This window comes from Diabrotica virgifera, chromosome 4 (assembly GCF_917563875.1).
Source record: "Diabrotica virgifera virgifera chromosome 4, PGI_DIABVI_V3a".
NCBI classification, from domain to species: Eukaryota; Metazoa; Arthropoda; class Insecta; order Coleoptera; family Chrysomelidae; genus Diabrotica; species Diabrotica virgifera.
Window position 1 is genome coordinate 66,154,754 of NC_065446.1, and position 21,998 is coordinate 66,176,751.

The 21,998-nt window shown below is 31.6% G+C and overlaps 1 protein-coding gene across 3 annotated transcripts in view; it reads left to right on the top strand.

The window, feature by feature from the left end:
* Nucleotides 1-21,998, top strand: part of LOC114334387 (interferon-inducible double-stranded RNA-dependent protein kinase activator A homolog) — a 52,502-nt gene that overhangs the window by 25,119 nt on the left and 5,385 nt on the right. For all 3 annotated transcript variants that reach the window (XM_050648225.1, XM_028284424.2, XM_050648226.1), the window contains exons 3-4: nucleotides 3,433-3,619; nucleotides 10,344-10,527. In XM_050648225.1, the coding sequence (XP_050504182.1) occupies nucleotides 3,433-3,619; nucleotides 10,344-10,527 (371 nt within the window). The remainder of the gene's footprint in view (nucleotides 1-3,432; nucleotides 3,620-10,343; nucleotides 10,528-21,998) is intronic.

The following is a 21,998-nucleotide window of genomic DNA, read 5'->3' on the forward strand; positions in this document are numbered from 1 at the left end:
CTCAGAGCATTCCTTATCTTACCTTTTCGCCTTTAAATATTACTCTGCAAATATTACAAGTACAAGGATAAAAATTAACCATGGACGTTTCCCTTACATCTTTTTAAAATAGGAATAAGTATTAGAGAACTCCTCTGTCAGTGTAATGAGTGTAATAACACCTCTCTGGGAGATTTAAACAATATATTTTTTGAATGTTCAAAACATGAGAATTATTATCAAAATCGTATAATCTAAATATCGTTTTATTAACTATTTACATTATTTTTAAATTGAAGAAATCAAAGTATGAAGAAGTAGGTTATGTCGTTATGTATTCACTTTTCTTGATTTTTATACGTTGATCGGTAAGAGAGAAAGTGTTATAGAAGATCCGAGATCTATCAGGGAGAGATAGATAGTTCGAGTTGGCAAGTCGATAGGGTCGTCAGTATCGAACAGTGCCTTCGAGTGCCTGACTCGCATCGACAACGTAGGGAAAGAGGTTTCGTAATCACTCCCTACGGTAAAACATAGGTAATTGAGAATGTTCATAACGTGAATTACCAACTCAATGAAAGATGTAAGATATTAATCTGGGAAAATGAGTATAAAACAAGGAAAATTATGTACCAGCTATTTTATTGCTGGGCATGCTGGAATCAAATCTTAAGATTTCATATATTAGTATAATATCGTCATCGTGGATGTGAAGAGAGCTAACCCACATTTTCTCAAAAACGAGTTAACTGAGTTAATCGCAATCAGAAAGAAAGGTTCCATGTTGTAGTGAAGAGAGCTAAGTGAATAGGTTGTTTCATTCAAAATAGAACATTTCCAAAACATATGGAACCTTTCTTTCTGATTGTGATGCTGCAGTTAACTCATTTTTGAGAAAATGTGGGTTAGCTCTCTTCACATCCACGACGACGATATAGCTATGCAAAGTCCGCAGAAAGTGTGCTATTTGGTTTATAAACAAATTAGCACTTCGAATTTTTTTTTTCAATTATTGCTCTATACCTAGAACCACTCCTCACAATTCAATTTTTTTTTCTTCGAAAAGGGCACAGAAGCCGTGCCATTTTCAACAGCGTTAACTTAATTTAATCTAATATTTTCTGAGGGATTATATTTGTTTATAAGCCAAAAAATTGTTTCTTTTAATTTCAATTCTGTAAAGTACGTTGAATATGTATAGTGCTTTTTTATACGAAAATCATAGTTATTCTGGTGTATCATAATCTTTCTAGTTATTATTTAGACCGAAATTTTTAATTAACATTTTAATTATTGCTAAACTATTGGTTAGATTGTCGCTGGCCTCCTGATATATAATCTACTATAAAAAATCTTTCATGTCACCAATTTATTTAATTATTGATAAATAATTACTTTCCTAAAATGTTAATTGAAAATTGCAGATTTTTTTGGGAAAACTCGGATTTTCCGAGGAAAATTTTTTTTGAAGGAAATCGAAAAAAAAATAACTTTGTGCAGAATTAATATAGTTAATTTTTATTTGAGTGTTTTTGGTTTAATGGAAAAATCTTAAGGAGATTCAATTAGTGCAGAGCACTAATTGAAAAAAAAAAAGAAGATAGGAGTGCTAATTTGTTTATAAATAAAATAACATACTTTCTGCGGACTTGTCATACCCCATAAAATAGCTGGTAAATAACTTTTCCCAAAAATGACATTTTTTCGATAATTTGACCAGACTATCAACAAACGTTGCGGTGGTTGCATAGCCAATAAATCCAATAAACAGGAGGACCAACCCAAATTCTGAGCAGTGTCAAAATGATAATGTTAATATCCCCAGTTGGAACTAATATCGAAATGAATAAGAATCGCTATAAATTGCGAGTGTAATGGGGGAGTCGAAATTAAATTGCGACCTCAAAATGAATTAGAATCAGGCCTCTGAGTAATAAACTATAACAAATTTTAATACAGCTACCAAGGATAGAATATGGTTGACATGTAAAAGAGATCACTTATTATAAGATACATTTTAATTGTTTTTTAAATAAACTAATTTTGGAGTCAAAAATATCCATTTGTCTTGCCAGGCTATTGGCAGCACTCCGGACCAATTGTGTAGTAGGTTCATTTTTTACCACAATTAGTGTGGTGAAATGGCACTGAAAAGATTTCCGACTTTCTACAAGGAACTTTAAGATTAATAAGGCATAACAATTGAGGACAATCTACAATAGCATTAATAACTTTGTGTAGGAAACAAATCTAACAATGTCCTCCTTGACTCAAGTGTTGGTAAATTTAGAGTATCTCTTACCCACTGATAGTCATATTCCTCTCTCCGGTATCCACTCTTATAAGCTGCTATCCTCAAAAACAGTTGTATGATGGGGACCATACAACTTATTCAAACAAACTGGCTAGAATGGGCCTAACGAGACCACAATAAAATCTTCTAAAAGTTAATAAAGACAGGTCTACAGATGTGCATTGGATAAATCCCAGTACTTTCATTGCTTTATTTGTTACTTGATTGATATGGCTTGAGAAAGACAGTTTGGTATCTAACCAGATACCATTTATCATTTCATTTATACCAGATATCATTTCTTTACATTTTAGCTTTTCCGACAGTTTCCTCTTCAAATCCGTTATTATTTTGATTACAAAGCACATTCAATGTATGATATAATTTACTTTTATATGATCCAATGAATATGGGAATATAATTTGTATAACAGCAGGTCTGTGAATCATATGATCATTAAATTTTTTTTAGAAAAACGCTGATTTGACTTTTGGGTATATTTAGTGATAATAAAAATCAATATTTACTACAGTTACATATTTAATATTAAAATAGCATTGGACATGGGAGACTCTTTGTATATATGTATTACCATTTGCACAGTGAAGTTGTTAAGGGCAAAAAAGCAAGTTCATTAGCGGAACCAAATTCAAAATTATTTTGCACATCATATTTGAAACATTCGATGCTTCAGAAGTCAAACGGTGTAAGTCAAGTTCTCCCTAAAAATGACTTATGAAATGTAACACCAAAGAATACACCAACGACAAATAGCTGGTCCTTATTTTTATTTATGAATAACATACTTATATTATGATCAATAATGAGGGTATTTTTATTTTTAATTGCTCCTCAATTTTTTGCAACTCTTTTCACAAACATCTTATTATCTCATTTCAAACATTTATTGACTTGCACCGATTGGCTTCTGAGGCATCCAACATCTCTTTTTGTTGGTAAAAATATATATTAATTTGTCTGGACTAAATTACGGTTCTGTTGATATCTGTGAAGACTTGGTATTCACACAATGTTTCCCAACTGAATTTTATTATATTCGCTTTAAATTCTCCAGCCGATTTCCGAGCCTACTATACCAAACAGCTACTGCAAGAGCAGCCTGTCCTCTTTAATATTACATATTTATATTATTGTTTAAGGTCCATTGATCGAAATGTGTGCTAAAACTAAAATTGAAGATCCTATGTTCAAAGAAATATCAGCTGTTGGATTATCACATTCTAGGGAATTTACCTATGAATGTCGCATTGGTTCTTTGAAAACACTTGCTGTTGGCAGAACAATAAAGATGGCTAAACACTTAGCTGCAAAAGAAATGTTAGAAAAGTATGTATATATTAATAAATATTTAAGTTCTTAGTAAAGGCACAGTTTAATGCTAAGGAATCAGGTAGCTCACTCTCGAATTTTGACATTTCCAATTTTTGCAATCCTCTTCTGAGACAAAATTTTGATTGTGTAATAACAACCAATTACGGCAAATACATAACGAAAATAACCAATTACGGCAAACATAGGATGCTGTTAGTTCTCATTTGGTGACATTGTCACCAAAATGGAACATAGAGAACAAAGGATTTTTCGAGGAGTTATCCCACTGATTCTTTAGCATTATACTGTGGTACAAGTAAGAGTATTAGGTAAAGCCTCGCATTCACTTGTAGACCATGTTGCGTGACGCTCTCACGATGGTCTCACAGAGTCTCATCCTCGCCAACAACCGTGGCGGACATTGGTTTGTGCGGAATTACTGCCTGTTTGTTAATATTTTGTACCAAAATTTACAAAAATGTAGATATAAAAAAATGTTGGATAATTTACATAAAATTTAAAAAAGTAACAGGCTGCTGTGCATCTTGAATAACAAAAAACAAAAAAAGTTTTTCACAAAACAGCATTTTTTAAAAGAAATAAATAAAAAAATTTAAAGTTTTTCATTATTTTTTGTTTTTAACATATACATTATTTTTATTATATAACATATTTTTCAACTTTAAAACATTCATAAACATTTTCAATTCTTTTTTCTTACTGCATTGTAGAATTTCTTGAAAAAGGAAGTAAATGTTTCCGAAAGCTTGAATATTCAGATAATAATGTACTTTTTTAAGCCCTAATTTTTCAATACCCAAACAATTAGTGAAATTTGTGTATGAATATATTGTTTTTTATTTCCTGACCGGAATAAGATTAATAATAATTAATAAGATTAATAATAATTTTTTCTAAAAATAAAAATTTTTAATTCTTGGGTTTGCGAAAAATTAATTAATAGTTTTTTCAGGATTCGAAAAAAATGAATAGGTACATTTAAAACACATTGAAAATTTTGACATGCGTCAAAATTTGGATTTGGCTCCGTTCCCCTTAATGTAGAAATATGTAGGATCTTTAAAATATCGTCATAATAGAGTTTTTAAGCCCCTTATTTCAATAACGTTAAACGTTATACGTTATTCTGCTCATGCGCAGTAACAAAAAAAAACATATTACTTTATTAGCGGATAAGGAATCCCCTTATTTAGGTAGAAATAAGGTTCACGTTATTAAGGGATTACGTATTTGTAAGATTGCCAAATGTCATACAGGGTGTCTGCGTAACTTTGCACCATATGGGAAACTTTTTTAATATCAATTTTACGAAAAAAAGTCATTCTTTATAAAGTGCGCTGCATAGTCTAAAACCTAAGGTGCAATCATCAGATATCAAATTTTGTCAACAGTATACGAGGTATGTCAAAAAATATTAATTTCGCTCAAGAGCAAACTACCTTTATATTTCAAAATATCAAAAAAATTTATTATGAAAAGTTATTTGTAATTAAAAACCATATTCAAATATGCAATAACAGCCTTCTACGTGAAAAAAAAATTTCTGAGATTTTCCTAAATTACCGATTCCGAACATTTTTATTTATTAGACATGTAATAACTCTTTTATTAATAATTTTAGGAAAAAAACTTATTCTTCATAAAAATCTGTGCATGGTCTAAACCTCAAGATAAAACCATCAGTTTTCCAAGTTTGTTAATTTTATACGAGGTGTATCAAATAATATGAATTTAGAAAGAATTCTTTCTATATTCTTTCTAAATTCATATTATTTGACACACCTCGTATAAAATTAACAAACTTGGAAAACTGATGGTTTTATCTTGAGGTTTAGACCATGCACAGATTTTTATGAAGAATAAGTTTTTTCCTAAAATTATTAATAAAAGAGTTATTACATGTCTAATAAATAAAAATGATGTTCGGAATCGGTAATTTAGGAAAATCTCAGAAATTTTTTTTCACGTAGAAGGCTGTTATTGCATATTTGAATATGGTTTTTAATTACAAATAACTTTTCATAATAAAATTTTTTGATATTTTGAAGTATAAAGGTAGTTTGCTCTTGAGCGAAATTAATATTTTTTGACATACCTCGTATACTGTTGACAAAATTTGATATCTGATGATTGCATCTTAGGTTTTAGACTATGCAGAGCACTTTATAAAGAATGACATTTTTTCGTAAAATTGATATTAAAAAAGTTTCCCATATGGTGCAAAGTTACGCAGACACCCTGTATATATCTAAATCATAAAAAACGAAAAAAAGTCATATGAGCTGAACCAAAGACAACTAGAATAAAAAATATAGTAACGATGTATAAAATTGTAATCAAAATTTGTTTGTCTTAAAAACTATCAGGTAATAAACATATTAAATAATTGAATATAATCTGCTTGGCAACACTGGTAAAATAATTCTAAATTACACCATTTCTTGAGAAATCTGACACTTGACTGAATTGTCTTGTTAAACTTAGGATGGATGTTTTGTATTCCTAAAGTGGTAAATTGTCTTTGGTGAACGTCTTAATACATTTTCTTTCATTATGGCAAATAATTCAATGAAATAAGTTATAGCTCACAACTGCCGTTTTATAGGTTATATTCGCCAAATGTCAATTAACGTTAATCTGTTTGCGAAGTTTCTGAAAGGTTTCAAAAACTATTTTAAGTAAACACGTTATCCCTTATTTATTTCTCAATGCGCATGACAAGTATAACGTTTTACGTTTAACGTACGTCAAAAAGTAGAGGGTCTAAAATCTCTCTAATAATGTAAATACCGGCCAAGTTTAAACGCAATATGTCGAAAGAATTTATGTTACACATTCTCAATTAATATTACTAAAAAATATATATTGAAGACCACACTGAAGAGCAATATTCTAGATGAAATCCATGTTTGCCACCATATAGCTCATATTAGATTTAAGTCTGATCGAGCATTTATATGATACTTTAAAACATTGCATTCGGAAAAAGTCCATACCACTTTTAAGGGATGGGGCTAACCCGTTGTCCTAGGTGAACGACAAACGCGACACGACGCGACGTGAAAATATCAAGTAATGGTTGTATTTGTGTGTGGCCTACATTTTCGGGTTAATCAGTCTACGACAAGACGCAACGAAATGCGAACTTGATTTGTTCGCGACGAGACGCGACAGAGTGTGACGCTCCATTGCTTTTGTCAATTCAAGTTATGCTACGTAATAGTTTATTAAATAAATAAAAACTAATAACGACTATATAGTACCAGTGTTTTTTCATTAACATACCTTAAAGTCAGTAACAGCCTCTCCTCAATAGAAATTGGTTTTTGAAAATTACTTATTGACAGTTAAATACTGGGTTAAACAGGTGCAATAATATAATCGAAAGTGCTTGGTAATAAGTCACCATACTCATTAAACCAACGTGGATTGTTTCATTAATTTCGGATATAAATGATTAAACTCTCCTTTATTTGGTTCTAAATATATTATTTGTTGTCTTTCTTTTTCGTTTATGGAATTTTTTAGCTAATTATTTAAAGTGTGAATTTTCTAGTAACACTGTCGTATACTTCCCCACACTTAAGAATAGGATTGAATTGACATCGTCACGTTTGTCCTGGTTTAAGTGATGTAAAGCGACGCGATGCGACGCTACATAAAGGCTGTATGACACTATGCATTTTCTTGTATCATTTCTAATATCGTTTCTTGTATACATTTTCTTGTATCATTTCTTGTACGTACATTTGTGCCCTGTATGACACTATGTAAGTTCTTGTATCGAAAATTGTATGAAATTCGGCACGTGATTGGTCGAAATTTTGTTTGTCACCCTGTGTCACGTTATGGTTATGGTAGTCCTGCATCTACAGACACAGCTGATTTTAAATATTTTATAAAATTTATAAACTATATAATTAACATTTTAATGTTAACCAGAATTTTACGTTGACTGAGGTTGATTATTTGTGTTTTGATATTTTTGCTAAAATATTTGCATTAGAAGTATCTTCAGTTTGATCCAAATTAGGAACTATTGTATTTTCGTCTATTAAAAAATTATGCACCATGAAACCTAAATTTATAGTTTGAACTTTACTAGGAGCTATATATATGGTTATTAGTAGAACAGTAGTCCATACCAAACGGTATATTAAGTATCAGTATCAATGAAAGATTTATAAATAATACCTACAAAAACAAATAAATTCATCAATACATTATCCCATTTTCATTTCAGCCGCCATTATGAGTAAGTAATTATGACATTTTAGATGTTTTACCAGCAGGTTTTACGTTTTTGCTCTTTGCGCAGAAATTGGCGCAGTTCTTGTACAAGAATCTGTGTCTGACTCAAATTCTTGTATCGTTTCTGATATCGTTTCTTGTATCTGTGTATGACACTATGCATTTTTTTGACATATCAGAAACGATATTAGAAATGATACAAGAAAATGTATAGTGTCATACAGCCTTTAGCCACACGTCGCGTGAATTACTGGTCGCATCACATCGCATCGCGTCGCGTCGTTTTCCGTCGCTCACCTAGGACAACGGGTAATGGTTGCAGCACAAAAAATTTCACTTCGCATGATAACTTCAATGCAATATTTTTGTCCATGAATATATATTTTTTAAATATATGGTTCAATCTGCTAAACTTTTAATTATTTGTAGTTAAATTTGATTTTTTTTATCAAAATTTGAATAATCGTTTAAAGAAAAACTAGGTATAGGGTGAGCTCACCAGTATAAATGTGGCTTGTTTACGTTGTTACTAATAATTTTTAGTCATGGGTCATTCCATTTCAAATCACTCAATTTTGGAGCAAAAAAAAATTTGGACCTCCGATTTGTCTGAAAATTTGTATATAGCTTCTGCGGGACGTAAAAATAAGATATTTAAGGTCAAAAAATCTTCTTCTTTTTTTTTTCAAAATGTTATTTTATGCGATTTTACAGTGATTTGGTGTTTATTTATACAAATTTGCTTTTTCTATCGTAAAGTATCAATGGAAAACATAATATTTTAATAGAAGGGACTCAAAAATGTCATCATATGGCATTATAACAAGTTACTTTGATTCAAAACAAGCTTTTGATCAAATTTTATAGAGTAGAAAACGTTAAAATACCGTTTTTTACATTTTTCTCCATTACCAAAATACATCATAATCGATTTGGCTGAAAATTTGCCTACAGATAGACAAAACATAGGATTTTAAGTGGTGAGAAGGATTTGAATTACAGTAGAACCCCGCAAATCCGAACTAATTGGGGGGACAGCCTGTTCGGATTCCGAAAAGTTCGGATTATCCGAAAGTTAGCCTAAGAAGCTAACGAAGATGATTTTTAAAAGATTTGGACTGCCACCGATCCCTTTATGAATCCCTATCTGCACGTTTATGCCTCCAATATTCTAAAGCTGAAAAATATTTAGATCACTGAAATATTAAATCGCTAACGCCAGTAGTTTTGTTTCGTCAGGGGACATGGAAATTCGGCCATGTAAATGATTCATTTAATTTGTAATCTGGATATTGATTACACTATGTTTCTCATGTTTCTTATCTTTTTCAATGTTTTCGTTCATAGTATACCATGGAAAATGTGTATTATGCACATTCCTTTATTGATTGTGTTTAGTCTAACTCGACGCTTTTATTCACCCATTAGTGTTCCAGTGTTTAATACTGTAGCTAGCATCTTACGCAATTATTTTCTCACATAATAAACATGTTTTTAAATTTTTATTTTGAATTTTTAAAAAAATTTTTCACTTTTCGTTGGTTCGGATTTGCCGAAAGTTCGGATTTGCGGGGTTCTACTGTATATTACAATACCAAAAAAGTTACATGCAATATTATAGTCAAAAATATAGGCGTCTACTATAAGTACAATTAACTCGAAAATATCGACCTCACGACAAAAATTGTTAAAAAGAAATTGTAATAATTGTAAATACGATTTATTTGGAACAATTTCAGTTCCTACCATTTTCGTCGAAAAGTTATAAATGGCGGAGATATTGAGCAAAACAGGTTCTCCTTTAAAATCAAGATGGCGGCTAACGTAACGGAGGAATTCATTCGTGATTTTAAATTTAGGCTACTATTGACTCCCCTAAAGATCAGAAAAATCAAATTTTGGGCAGCTCGGCATTCAAGGTCAAATGCTATCCCGACTGGACTAATATATACTTTTGAGTCTGATATTACTGCATGTAACTTTTTTTGTATTGTAATATAATTCAAATCCTTCTAACCACTTAAAGTCCTATCTTTTGTCTATCTGTGGGCAAATTTTCAGCCAAATCGATGATGATGTATTTTGGGAATGGAGGAAAATGTAAAAAACGGTATTTTAACGTTTTTTACACTATAAAATTTGATCAAAAACTTGTTTTAATTCAAAATAACTTGATATAATGCCATATAATGACATTTTTGAGTCCTTTCTATTAACATATTATGTTTTTCATTGATACTTTACGACAGAAAATGCAAATTTGTTTAAATAAACATCAAATCACTGTAAAATCGCATAAAATAACATTTTGAGAAAAAAAGAAGATTTTTTGACCTTAAATATCTTATTTTTACGTCTCTATATAGAAGCTATATACCAATTTTCAGACAAATCGGAGATCCAAAATTTTTTGCCTGAGTGATTTGACATGGAATGTACCTCATATTTATATTTTCGTCTGTTTTAGGTTAAAAGATAACGATATTCTATCGATTTTAATATTAGAAAACCCTAAGAAGGATCACCAACAACGCTACAATAAGTTAATGACATCAGTTGTACGTAATAAAATGGCCAAATTGAAGGATTTTATAACAGTTTTTCATGACCTGATGGAAAAATATGAGAAAAACAGTGACGTTTTCATTAATGTAAGATTTTAAATAACTTGTCATTAGCTTATATGCATTTTTGGACTTAGGACTTCCTTTTACTTGTGTTATTCGAGTTTAGTGTCATCCATCTTGTTCCAGCACACTTTTTTATACCGTCGCTTTTAGGTACTTCCTCTTCTTCTCTTGTATACCCCTGGTTGCCAAAATGTTACTTGCATATGCATATTCAACTTCATTGTTTTGTAAAGTAGTATGCTACTTTTATAGTAGTAGTTACTTTTATAAGCCATTCATAACTTCTTCCTTGACATTGTTATCTCAGTGAACGACCTTTGATATCAATAGTTAGTCTAGGAAACTATTACTTGACTTAGATGAGCTATATTGCAACTCTCCCAGTCTGTTTTCGGTTCCACCTGGTGAGTTCTCAATAAAGACGAAACATCTCATGTTGTAGTGTGAATTAACGACGTTCTACACTTTCGGCAAAGAATTAAGGATTTGCATGAAATTTTAGTATGTTATAGTTTACTTCAAAAAACTAAGACTTGATTTTTTAAAAATTGTTTTACCGTGCCGTTTAATTACTATTAAGGGTCAAAGTTAAGTTTTAACATGGGCTCTTATGGGAATTCTTAAAAAGTTAATAACTTTTGATCCAAATTTACGATTTTTAATTATTTGTGCTTAAATTAAAGGTTTTTTGGTAAGGAATAACATATTAAAAAATGAGGATTGTTTACCGTCCCATTTATTTTTTATTTATTTATTATAATTAATTCCGTAATTTCCGTAATTTATTATAATTTATTTTTATAAAGTATTCAATACTGAAACATATGATTTGAGTATTCTGCTATAAATGCATTGTTACCAACTTTTGCTTGCATATAAGTTTCCCCTCCTTTCCTCTGAGAGGCATACCCCGCAACGAAGGTGTACAACGTCGTTAAGTCAGACACTAAGAGAGAAAAGACAGGCATTAATATTTTCTAGTGCATAATATACTGCGATGCATAAGTTAGGGATATAGAAAGGTATGACACCAAGTCCGTACTTGCTCCGTGCATACCGCTCACTTGGTCGACAAATAACTCGTAAGGTGTCGATAAGAACTGTTTACGTTAGGTGCCTTTCTATTTTTAAAGTTTTGTTAACTGTTATTTTTTATTGTTAATTTAGTTTTGTTTCAGTTAAAACACACGTTAAAGAGTAAAACCACCTATTTTCTTTGTTTCTAAAGATATCAGGGACATTCAAAAAACAAAATGTTCAGAAAACATAAGACTACAATACGATTCCAATGTATATTCACATTTGTATCTCGTCCTTGTGTCTCAAACTTAACATAAGTAAAACATTTCTTTTCTTCCACCCGGTATAAGTACAAAAAAGAAGTTTGAGTACCTTTGCACAACTGCATAAATACCAAAGAAAAATCTAAAATAATAAAAAATTAGCGGAATATTATGTTCACGAAAAAATTAACTATGAAAATGAGCATAATTTTCTATATCTCTAATTTATGCCTCACAGTATATGGCGCCGTCTCTTATTGAAGTGAATTTTTTATTGATCATGAGAATAGTAAAAAATGACAAAAATCGCGTAACATTTATTTGTGTAACAAATTTACACAAACTGACTTCGTTTGCGGCAAGTTGTAAAAGTTGCATACAAAAGATGCACTCGTCACTTCTATGTCAAAAGACATAGAATTTTTACCGTCGAGTTTATCCAAATTTTATTTAAAAAATTGATTTCGCTTATGTAACTCACATTCAAAATTGCCGGTCGCTTCAAGCTTTGTTTATGAGAGAAAGGTTCATTCTACTCATATATACATTTTTGTTCAAAATTATCTCAGCTGTAATTCTTGTTTTAAATATGACCTACAGATTCTTGGTAAACTGATGTTTCTCAATCCCCCTAGAGGATATAGGGGGAAGGCAACCTTTTTTGCATCTTTTTGGGCTCTCAAAGTTGATAGTCCTGTCGCCAGGGGGGGTACAACGGCCTCCTTAATTCAGATGGACTTACCCAAGTTTTTTTTATGTATTTTGACCCGTAGATTACGAATTTTTTGGGTAACAGTTGATCCGGATGTCGATAAGTTTGTTATAAACAAAGAACTTGAGGAATTACATAACAGCGATTTATCGCAAAACAAAACATTTTTTGGGTGATTCTCAGCAAAAAATTACAAGTTTTTTCGTAGGATGCATAGTTTTAGAGATAAACGCGGTTGAACTGTCAAAAAATCGAAAAAAGTGCAATTTTTGAACCTGTATAAATTTTAACTAAAAAATAAAATAGAAATTCTGCTTACTGCATTTGAAAGTTCAAGTCAAATTCTATCGGTTTTGATTATTTGCATTCCTAAAAATTAAGTTTTTATTTGTTAAACAAAGCCATAAGCACATAGTGTTTCCTGTGCCCAATGCATGCGTTTTAATGTACGTAATCTACGTAAAAATTGTCTGTATGAGCGCTACTCGTTCGATTTCAAATGGAAAATGCATTTAAAACATCATTCAATCACTATGTGTTTATAGCTTTGTTTGACAATAAAAAAATTAATTTTTAGCAATGCAAGTAATCAAAACCGATAGAATTTGACTTGAACTTTCAAATGCGGTAAGCAGAATTGCTATTTTATTTTTCAATCAAAAGTTATTCAGCTTCAAAAATTGCAATTTTTCGATATTTTGAAAGTTCAACCGCGTTTATGTCGAAAACTATGCATCCTACGAAAAAACTTGTAAAAACATTTTTTGCTTAGAATGACCCAAAAAATGCAAAACAATATTTTGTTTTGCGAAAAATCGCTGTTATGTGATTCCTCAAGTTCTTTGTTTATAACAATCTTATCGACATCCGGATCGACTGTTACCCAAAAAATTCGTATTCTACGGGTCAAAATACGTAAAAAGAAACTTGGGTAAGTCCATCTGAATTAAGGAGGCCGTTGTACCCCCACTGGCGACAAGACTATGACACTCTCAGCAAAATTCAGCTTGTTCTTATGACTTTTGGAGTTTCTGAGTAACATTCTGATGAATGGCTCTTGTATTAAGAGTACCTCGAAATCTACCATAGCACAGTATAGCAGAAGATGTCTTACTGTGCTGAAGGTTGCCTATAGTACTTTAATTGAGATCATTGAGACCTTTAGAACAGAGGATTTAAGCGCACACTCGTCTAAAATCAGAAAAAATTAATACGCTTCTGTTCTCTCATCTTCACCACAAAATTCCACAGACATGGTTGAGTCTGAGTCGCTAGTACGGACCGGCTTCTTGCAGAAATTTCTCGATCCCAGCAAGTGGTAAAAACTGGTTCCCAAGCGAAAGGCCACACGGGCGATAATTTACGGCGCCGTAAGAGCAGTAAACCTGACGAGGCATTGGTTGACCAATCGTAGATGAAATAGCAATTCCTATTAACCAATAACTCGTCGATAATAAACGTAAAAATGGCGATAACAAGTCCTGCGAAGAAAATTCTGACTAAAGAAAAACCAAAAATAAAGCAAAGATGGATGACTGATAAAATCCTTCTTCACATGGACAATCGGAGAATAATGAAAGGAAAAAACGAACAAAGGTATAAACAAATACAGAAAGAAATCAAAAAAGAAATCAGAATAGCAAAGGAAGATTTTTATAAAAGAAAATGTGAAGAAATAGATCAATTGCAGGCAAAACATGGTATTTTTAATGTACTAAAAAAAGTGAAAGAACTTGCAGGTACACAAAAACGTAAGCAGCCAAATACACTGTATAATTTAATTTAATTTATTCAATAAACGGCTGAGCCAATTTATAAAAAATGTTTAAAAAAAATGAAATATTATGGTAAACAGTAAAGATAACCAATTTTAACCTAAAATAACAAATAACAAAAGATAATAAAAATGACAACAATGACAACAATAAAGACCAACAAAATTAAATTAGTAATAATAATAAATAATTAATAAATTATAGGAACTTACGCCCGGTTCCACCAACGTGATCTAAGTAAAATCTTAGGTAAGTTTTGCTTAGTCAAAAAAATTTCTTAGTAAAAATTTGCGTTCCACCATACAAGTTTTTACTTAACTTAGCCAAGAAAAAACTTAAATTATCAGAGATACCAACTTTGCAAAATTATCAAAAATTCTTAACCTTTTGACTCGTTTTTAATGAAAAAACACCAAAAAAGAAGAAAATTTGTGCCATTTTTGACATTAATGTCATTAGACATTAGAAAATGTCATTTCAATTTTTATTGTAAATTGTTATTAGGTATATGATTCTTGTCATGTTCTTGTGTATTTTGCGAAATTATTTGCCCATTTAAAATTAATCTAGTTGAGAATTACTAATTAGTTTAGCATTAATTTAGTTGCTAGTTTTAAAATATAACGGTTTAAAAATTTAGAGAGAGTTTTAAAAATTGAGGTATGTAATAGTTTTCATTTGTCAGAATATGGAAATAGTTTATAAGAATATGAAAAAATTAAAAAAAGAGTAAACTTTTCTGATCAAAAGACGGGGAATTGGTTTCCTTGGCGTCCAAATACAAGGACATCATTTGTTTTGGCCTCATTAAATTTATTTCATTCGAAGTACCTGGCCTATTTTCTTGCCCAGATATTGTACTAAATTTTTTGTTTTCTCTTTAATTACCTTTCGTTAGTACTAACTAGTCGTGGTCGTCAGTAAGTAAGAACAAATTGAATTGTTAAGTCGTTTCCTGTAGTTATCAAGTGTCGCCAAAAAACGCCGGTTTCAGTTATAGTAAAAAATAAATTAACCCTTTCTCCCTCCTTCCTTCACCTTACTAATAACTGAAGACTTCTCGACCTACCAGTTAAAATAAGGTAAGAATTTTTTTGTTATTATTTCCATACAGTCCGCTTTAAATTCGATTGCGTAATAGACCAGCATAGCCCAATCGCCACCCCATAAGTTTGGCCTTCTAGCCGGATCGTCTTGAATCAATTTCGTTGTTGCTTTGCCGGTTCAAGATCTGATCTATCGTATTTTTCGCATTGGATAAATTTATTTAAAATTATAATTGTAATCGGTATAGTATATTTGTCGTGTTAAAATCTAATTAAATCGTAGTGTACCCTTTTTTTGTCGTGTATCGAAAAACCTTGTTCTTCGGTCGACTATAGTTGGAACATTGAATTCGTGTTTTTGCTTCTGAACCCATCGCTTAGTGAAATCGATTTTGATTAAGTAAATATATTTGATTTGGATATTTTGCAAACCTAAAAATAATTTGTTTGGATTTAGTTTAATAAAATTTTAGTAATTGTTGAAAAAATATATACACCTAACTACTATTCTTGACATATTTTGGGTTTTGTTCCATTTTATTTCTTCATCATTGATAATTTTTTGAAAGAATTTCAATATTTATTATTAAACATGCCTAAAAGTCAAAACGAACTAAAATTGGAGCGATTATGCTCTAAACGTGAAACTATCTTTCGTAGGGCTCAATTATGTTACGATGCCGGGTCGGCCTTAGAAAAAGATCCAGAAAATGCCTCAAAAATGCGTAACTTTGCAGTTAGATATAGTACTTTCGAAAAAACTCTATCAGAATATGAGGAAATTGTTCAAGATATCGTTATATTAAAACAAGAGATGGAGCCAGATGCTGGCGTTGCATACCATACGCATTTAGATGCATTTTATGATCTCTACTCCAATATTGAATATTTAGCTTCATTATTAATAAATAAACCTGCTGTTTTGAGTAATAATCCCAATAGTACTAATAATTCTACTATTAAAATGCCCAAATTTGAATTAGTTAAGTTTGATGGTGAAGATATATCTCTGTGGCCTGTTTTCTATGAAAATTTCAAACAATTTGTTCATAACAAAATAGAATATCCCAAGTCCGATAAGCTACAGTATTTGTTGAGTTGTATTTCCGGGAAAGCCTTGAAAAGCTGTAGCTCAATAGAACCCATTCCTAATAATTATGACATTATTTGGAATATGCTTGTTGAAAGATATAATGATAAAAAATATTTGTTTAATCTCTATATGGATCGAATTGTTAATTTTCGCGGTTTGCAATCTAATAATCCATCATATTTGGAAATATTTTTGGAAAAGTTTGATACTAATGTTTCTGCACTAAAACGATTAAATCTCGATAATTTAGATGATCATATTTTAACTTATTTAGCTATGTTAAAATTACCACAAGATACCATAGATTCATTTGATTTAATAAGAAATAATAATGATTTACCCGCTTATGATGATTTATTGAAATTTTTACGCCAACGTAGTAAATCTCTTATTAAAAATGATAGATCAAGGAATTCCAAAAATAATTTTTCGTTTCAAAAACCGAACAAATCGTTTCATTTGCAAGAACAGAATACGTATTCCTCCATAGATTGTGTTGTTTGTAAAAAAGGCCCACATTTAATTAAAGACTGTAAGCACTTTTTAGGGCTACCATTTGAATCCAGATTTAAATTAGTGAAGGAAAATAATTTATGTTTAAATTGTTTTTCTTCAAAGCATCGAGTATCCAATTGTCCGTCAAAATTTTCTTGTGTTGTGTGCAAAGCTAGGCACCATTCCAAGTTGCATAAGCCAAATACTACTCGGCCTAATGAGAATGTTCCATTTCCCTCCACTAGTACTGAGCCTACCTCTGGTTCTTCTGATAATCCTTCTAGTTTACATGTCCGCCATTCTAAAAATATCCCAAATGAATCAGAATCGAGTTCTGTTAGTCTGTTTGGGACAATAATGGTTAAAGTTGTTGATAAATGGGGTAGTGCTCACAAGGTTAGATTTTTGTTAGATAGTGGTTCTTCTGCTAATTTTCTTACTTTTGATTGTTCCCGAAAATTAGGCCTAAGTTATTCGAAATTAAATTTGACAGTTTCTGGTATAGGAGGATCAACCACCCCGATAGTAGGTAAAACCAACATTGTTATCTTTTCCCATTTTGATAAAAAAATACAATATCCTATAGAAGTGTTGCTTATAGACACAATCTCTAATAAGTTGCCAGATCAACCAGTTGACAAAGACTGTATTAACAGTATAGAACACTTGAAATTAGCTGACCCGAATTTCTTTTTTCCTGGCAAGATAGATGGTATTTTAGGCTTATCTGTCTTTTCAAATATCATTGGTTGTAATAGAGTGTCATGCGAAGATTCTCTATCAGCTATTGAGACTAGTTTAGGTTATGTAGTCATGGGCTCAGCTGCACCAAATTTTGAAAAAATCCACACATATTTGTCTTTCGTCTGTAACCCTTTGTTGAATTTAGATTCCTTGGTCGAAAGAATGTATGAATTAGAGGATTTGCCCACTGTTACTAATAGTTCATCAGAAGATGAAATTTGTGAAAATTTATTTTTAGAAAATGTATGTAGAGATGCAGATGGTAGATACACAGTTTCATTGCCGTTCCAAAATGATCCTAATGTACTGGGTGATTCTTTTGTTCTTGCTAAAAATAGATTGTTGTCCTTAGAAAATCGCCTAGCACCAAACCCAGAACTTAGAAAACTTTACTGTGATATCTTTCAAGACTATTTAGACCAAAAGCACATGAGTTTAGTTCCCATTCAAACCATTGATTCGTTGTCGTATTATATTCCCCATCATTGTGTTTTTAAATCAGATAGCCCTTCCACTCCTTGTAGAATAGTCTTTGATGCCTCTATGAAAACTAGTAAAGGACCGTCATTAAATGAAATTCTTTATAAAGGTCCAAAATTACAAAATAATCCTACCACAATATTGTTGAATTTTCGTCTTTTTCCAATCGCAATTGTCGCTGATTTGAAACAAATGTATAGGCAGGTTAAAGTGGTTGAATCTCATTGTTCGTTTCAAAGAGTTTTGTGGAGATTTGATACCAATGATCCTATTTCTATTTTCCAATTAAATACTTTAACTTTTGGAGTAAAAGCCTCACCATATCTTAGTCTCAGGGTAATAAAACAATTATGTAATGACGAATCTAAAAGTTTTCCTGATGCTATCATCCCAATTTTAAGAGATATGTATGTAGACGATTTTATTAGCAGTTTTCCAAATGTTTCTGAAGCTATAGTTACACACACTCAGTTAGTGAATTTGTTTCAAAAAGGTGGTTTTAAATTAACCAAATCGATGTCGAACTCGAACGATCTACTATCGACAATCCCCGAACCCCTTCAATTGGTCAAAACCAAACAATTTGATAAGTCAGTCTCCAAAGTGTTAGGATTGCAATGGGAAGAAAAATGTGATAATTTTAGTTTTGGGTTAGAAATACCCTCATCGACCCGTTGTACAAAAAGAAACATGCTCTCACTTGTTGCTCGTATGTTTGATCCCTTGGGATTCCTATCTCCTATAACCCTCTTGCTTAAAATTTGGATAAAGAAACTTTGGACTCTAAAGGTAGATTGGGATAGTACCGTACCAAAAGAAATCGAAATAGCATGGGAAAAGTTTCAAAATGAATTTCATGTCCTATACAAAATACAAATTCCACGCCATATAGCAGTTACACCTAATTCGTCGTTGTCTTTTGTAGGATTTTCAGACGCAAGTGCTGCTGGATACGCAGCCATTGTTTATTCCAGGGTTGTTAATTGTACAGGTCAAGTTAAAGTTACTTTACTGTACTCTCAATCTAAAGTATCTCCAATGTCTAAAATAACTCTTCCTCGATTAGAGCTTTGTGGAGCGCTTCTTCTCTCAAAGCTTCTTTCACATGCTATTGAAACTTATTCTCCTAGACATAATATTGATAAAATTTTTGCCTTAAGTGATTCCATGATTGTATTAAATTGGATAAAGTCCTCAGAGAAAAATCTCAAAATATTTGTTCAAAATAGAGTTGTTACAATTCATAAGATGGTTCCGTCAGAGTATTGGTTTTTTGTTCCTGGAAAGGAAAATGTTGTTGATTGCGCCTCTCGAGGTTTGTTTCCTTCTTCGTTAGTCAACCATTCCACATGGTTTACTGGTCCAAATTGGTTACTGTTGGAGCCAGAATATTGGCCTATTCAGTCTGTCAACGGACAGGAAATTATGATTTGTGATTCTGAATATAGATCACAAACCTTCTTTGGTAATGTCACTCGTGTAATTTCTCCGCTGTATACTCTTATTGAATATTTTTCCAGTTGGTCGAAACTTTTAAATTCCACAGTATACGTATTGAGATTTCTTAGAAAATTGTCTTTAAATAAACGGATATCTCTATTTGATTTAAAAATTGCAGAAATTGAATTAATTCGAGCTGTCCAGCAAAAGCATTTTTCTGAAGAATATAAAGCCCTTTCTCAAAATCTCGTTGTAAAATCTTCCATACGTCGTTTGAATCCATTTATTGAAAATGGAATAATTAGAGTAGGTGGACGTTTGTCCAACTCCCAATGTAGTTTTGAACAAAAACATCCGATTTTGTTGCCCAAAGCCGATCCTTTAACCATTTTGTTAATAGATTATTTCCATAAATTGCATTTACATGCTGGAGCGTATTTGTTGCAAAATCTTCTGAGAACAAATTATTGGATACTATCTAGTCGTCAGGCCATCAGAAATAGAATTTGGAGATGTAATCGTTGTTTTCGTCTTAATCCTAAACCTACCTATCCTATGATGGCTGACTTACCCGCCGTAAGAGTCAATCAGGCAAAAGCCTTTTTACACACTGGTGTAGATTATACTGGTGCGTTTTCCATTACTATAGGAAAATATCGTGGCGTAAAAACTCAAAAGGCTTACGTATGTTTGTTTGTTTGTCTAAGTACGAAAGCCATACATCTTGAATTAGCCTCCTCGCTCTCTACAGATTGTTTCTTAGCCACTTTCAAAAGATTTTTATCTCGTCGTGGAAATTGTAAGGTTTTATATTCAGATAATGGCACAAATTTTGTGGGTGCCAAGAGAGTCCTCGATGAAATATATCAATTAACTACTTCAAAAACTTATAAAGATGCATTCCAACAGGAACTTAATAATACCAAAATTTCTTGGAAAATGAACGTACCTTATGGCAGTCACTTCGGTGGTATTTGGGAAAGCAATATAAAAAGTGTAAAACTTCATTTAAATAGAGTTGTGGGGAATCAAATCCTTACTTACGAAGAATTTTTAACTGTTCTGACACAAATCGAGTGTCTTTTGAATTCGCGTCCTCTTTGTGTTCAAAGTAACGACCCTGAAAATCCAGTCGCGCTGACTCCATCGCATTTTTTATGTACAGAACCTTTAGTGTCATTACCCTCGATGGATATTGATCTTGATAAAAATATGAGTACTTTGAAAAGATATAAATTATTAGATTGCATTGTTCAACATTATTGGAAAAGATGGCATTCAGAATATTTGTCTTCTATGCAGTCTCGTTTAAAATGGAACACTAACTCGAACCCTCCCAAAGAGGGAATGGTAGTTATAATAAAAAATGAAACTATCCCACCTTTACAGTGGCCTCTGGCAGTCATAGAGACTTTGTATCCTGGAAAAGATGGGATTGTTCGAATCGTAAAAGTGCGAACCAAGCACGGTAGTTACATGCGCCCAGTCGTTAAACTGTGTCCTCTACCCAGTCAATAAACTGGAGAGGATTTTTTTATTTTATTTGATAGTTAAAATTTTAGTTTAGGGTGATGGGTTCATGTGCAGACTTAGCATATTAAAATTAAATTAGTTTTCGTTGATTTTTCGTTTATTTTAAAAATAAACTCGGGGGGCAGGATGTTTTGGCCTCATTAAATTTATTTCATTCGAAGTACCTGGCCTATTTTCTTGCCCAGATATTGTACTAAATTTTTTGTTTTCTCTTTAATTACCTTTCGTTAGTACTAACTAGTCGTGGTCGTCAGTAAGTAAGAACAAATTGAATTGTTAAGTCGTTTCCTGTAGTTATCAAGTGTCGCCAAAAAACGCCGGTTTCAGTTATAGTAAAAAATAAATTAACCCTTTCTCCCTCCTTCCTTCACCTTACTAATAACTGAAGACTTCTCGACCTACCAGTTAAAATAAGGTAAGAATTTTTTTGTTATTATTTCCATACAGTCCGCTTTAAATTCGATTGCGTAATAGACCAGCATAGCCCAATCGCCACCCCATCATTGAAAATAAAAAAAAAATGGTGTGTATACCAAAGATAAGGAGACTACACTACACTATATTATATACTATAAACTATGATATACTACTTTATACTGTATATTATGGTAGAATTTACAAAAAACAGGAATTTATAAATCAAAATAGATCGCAAAAATGCGAGTTATCCTAACGTAATATCAACAGAAGAAATTTAACCTCACTTATTTGTCAATATATGACAGAAGATGAATTTCAATGCATGCGTCAAGTTAAAATTTTTACTTAAGTCGTCATAATAGGTGACTTAAGCTTAAGCAAAAATATTTGTTCTTAAGTAAATATTTTTCGTTGGTGGAACGAAATTCAACGGGACTTAAGTAAAAATTGTTTCTTAAGATCAAATTTTCA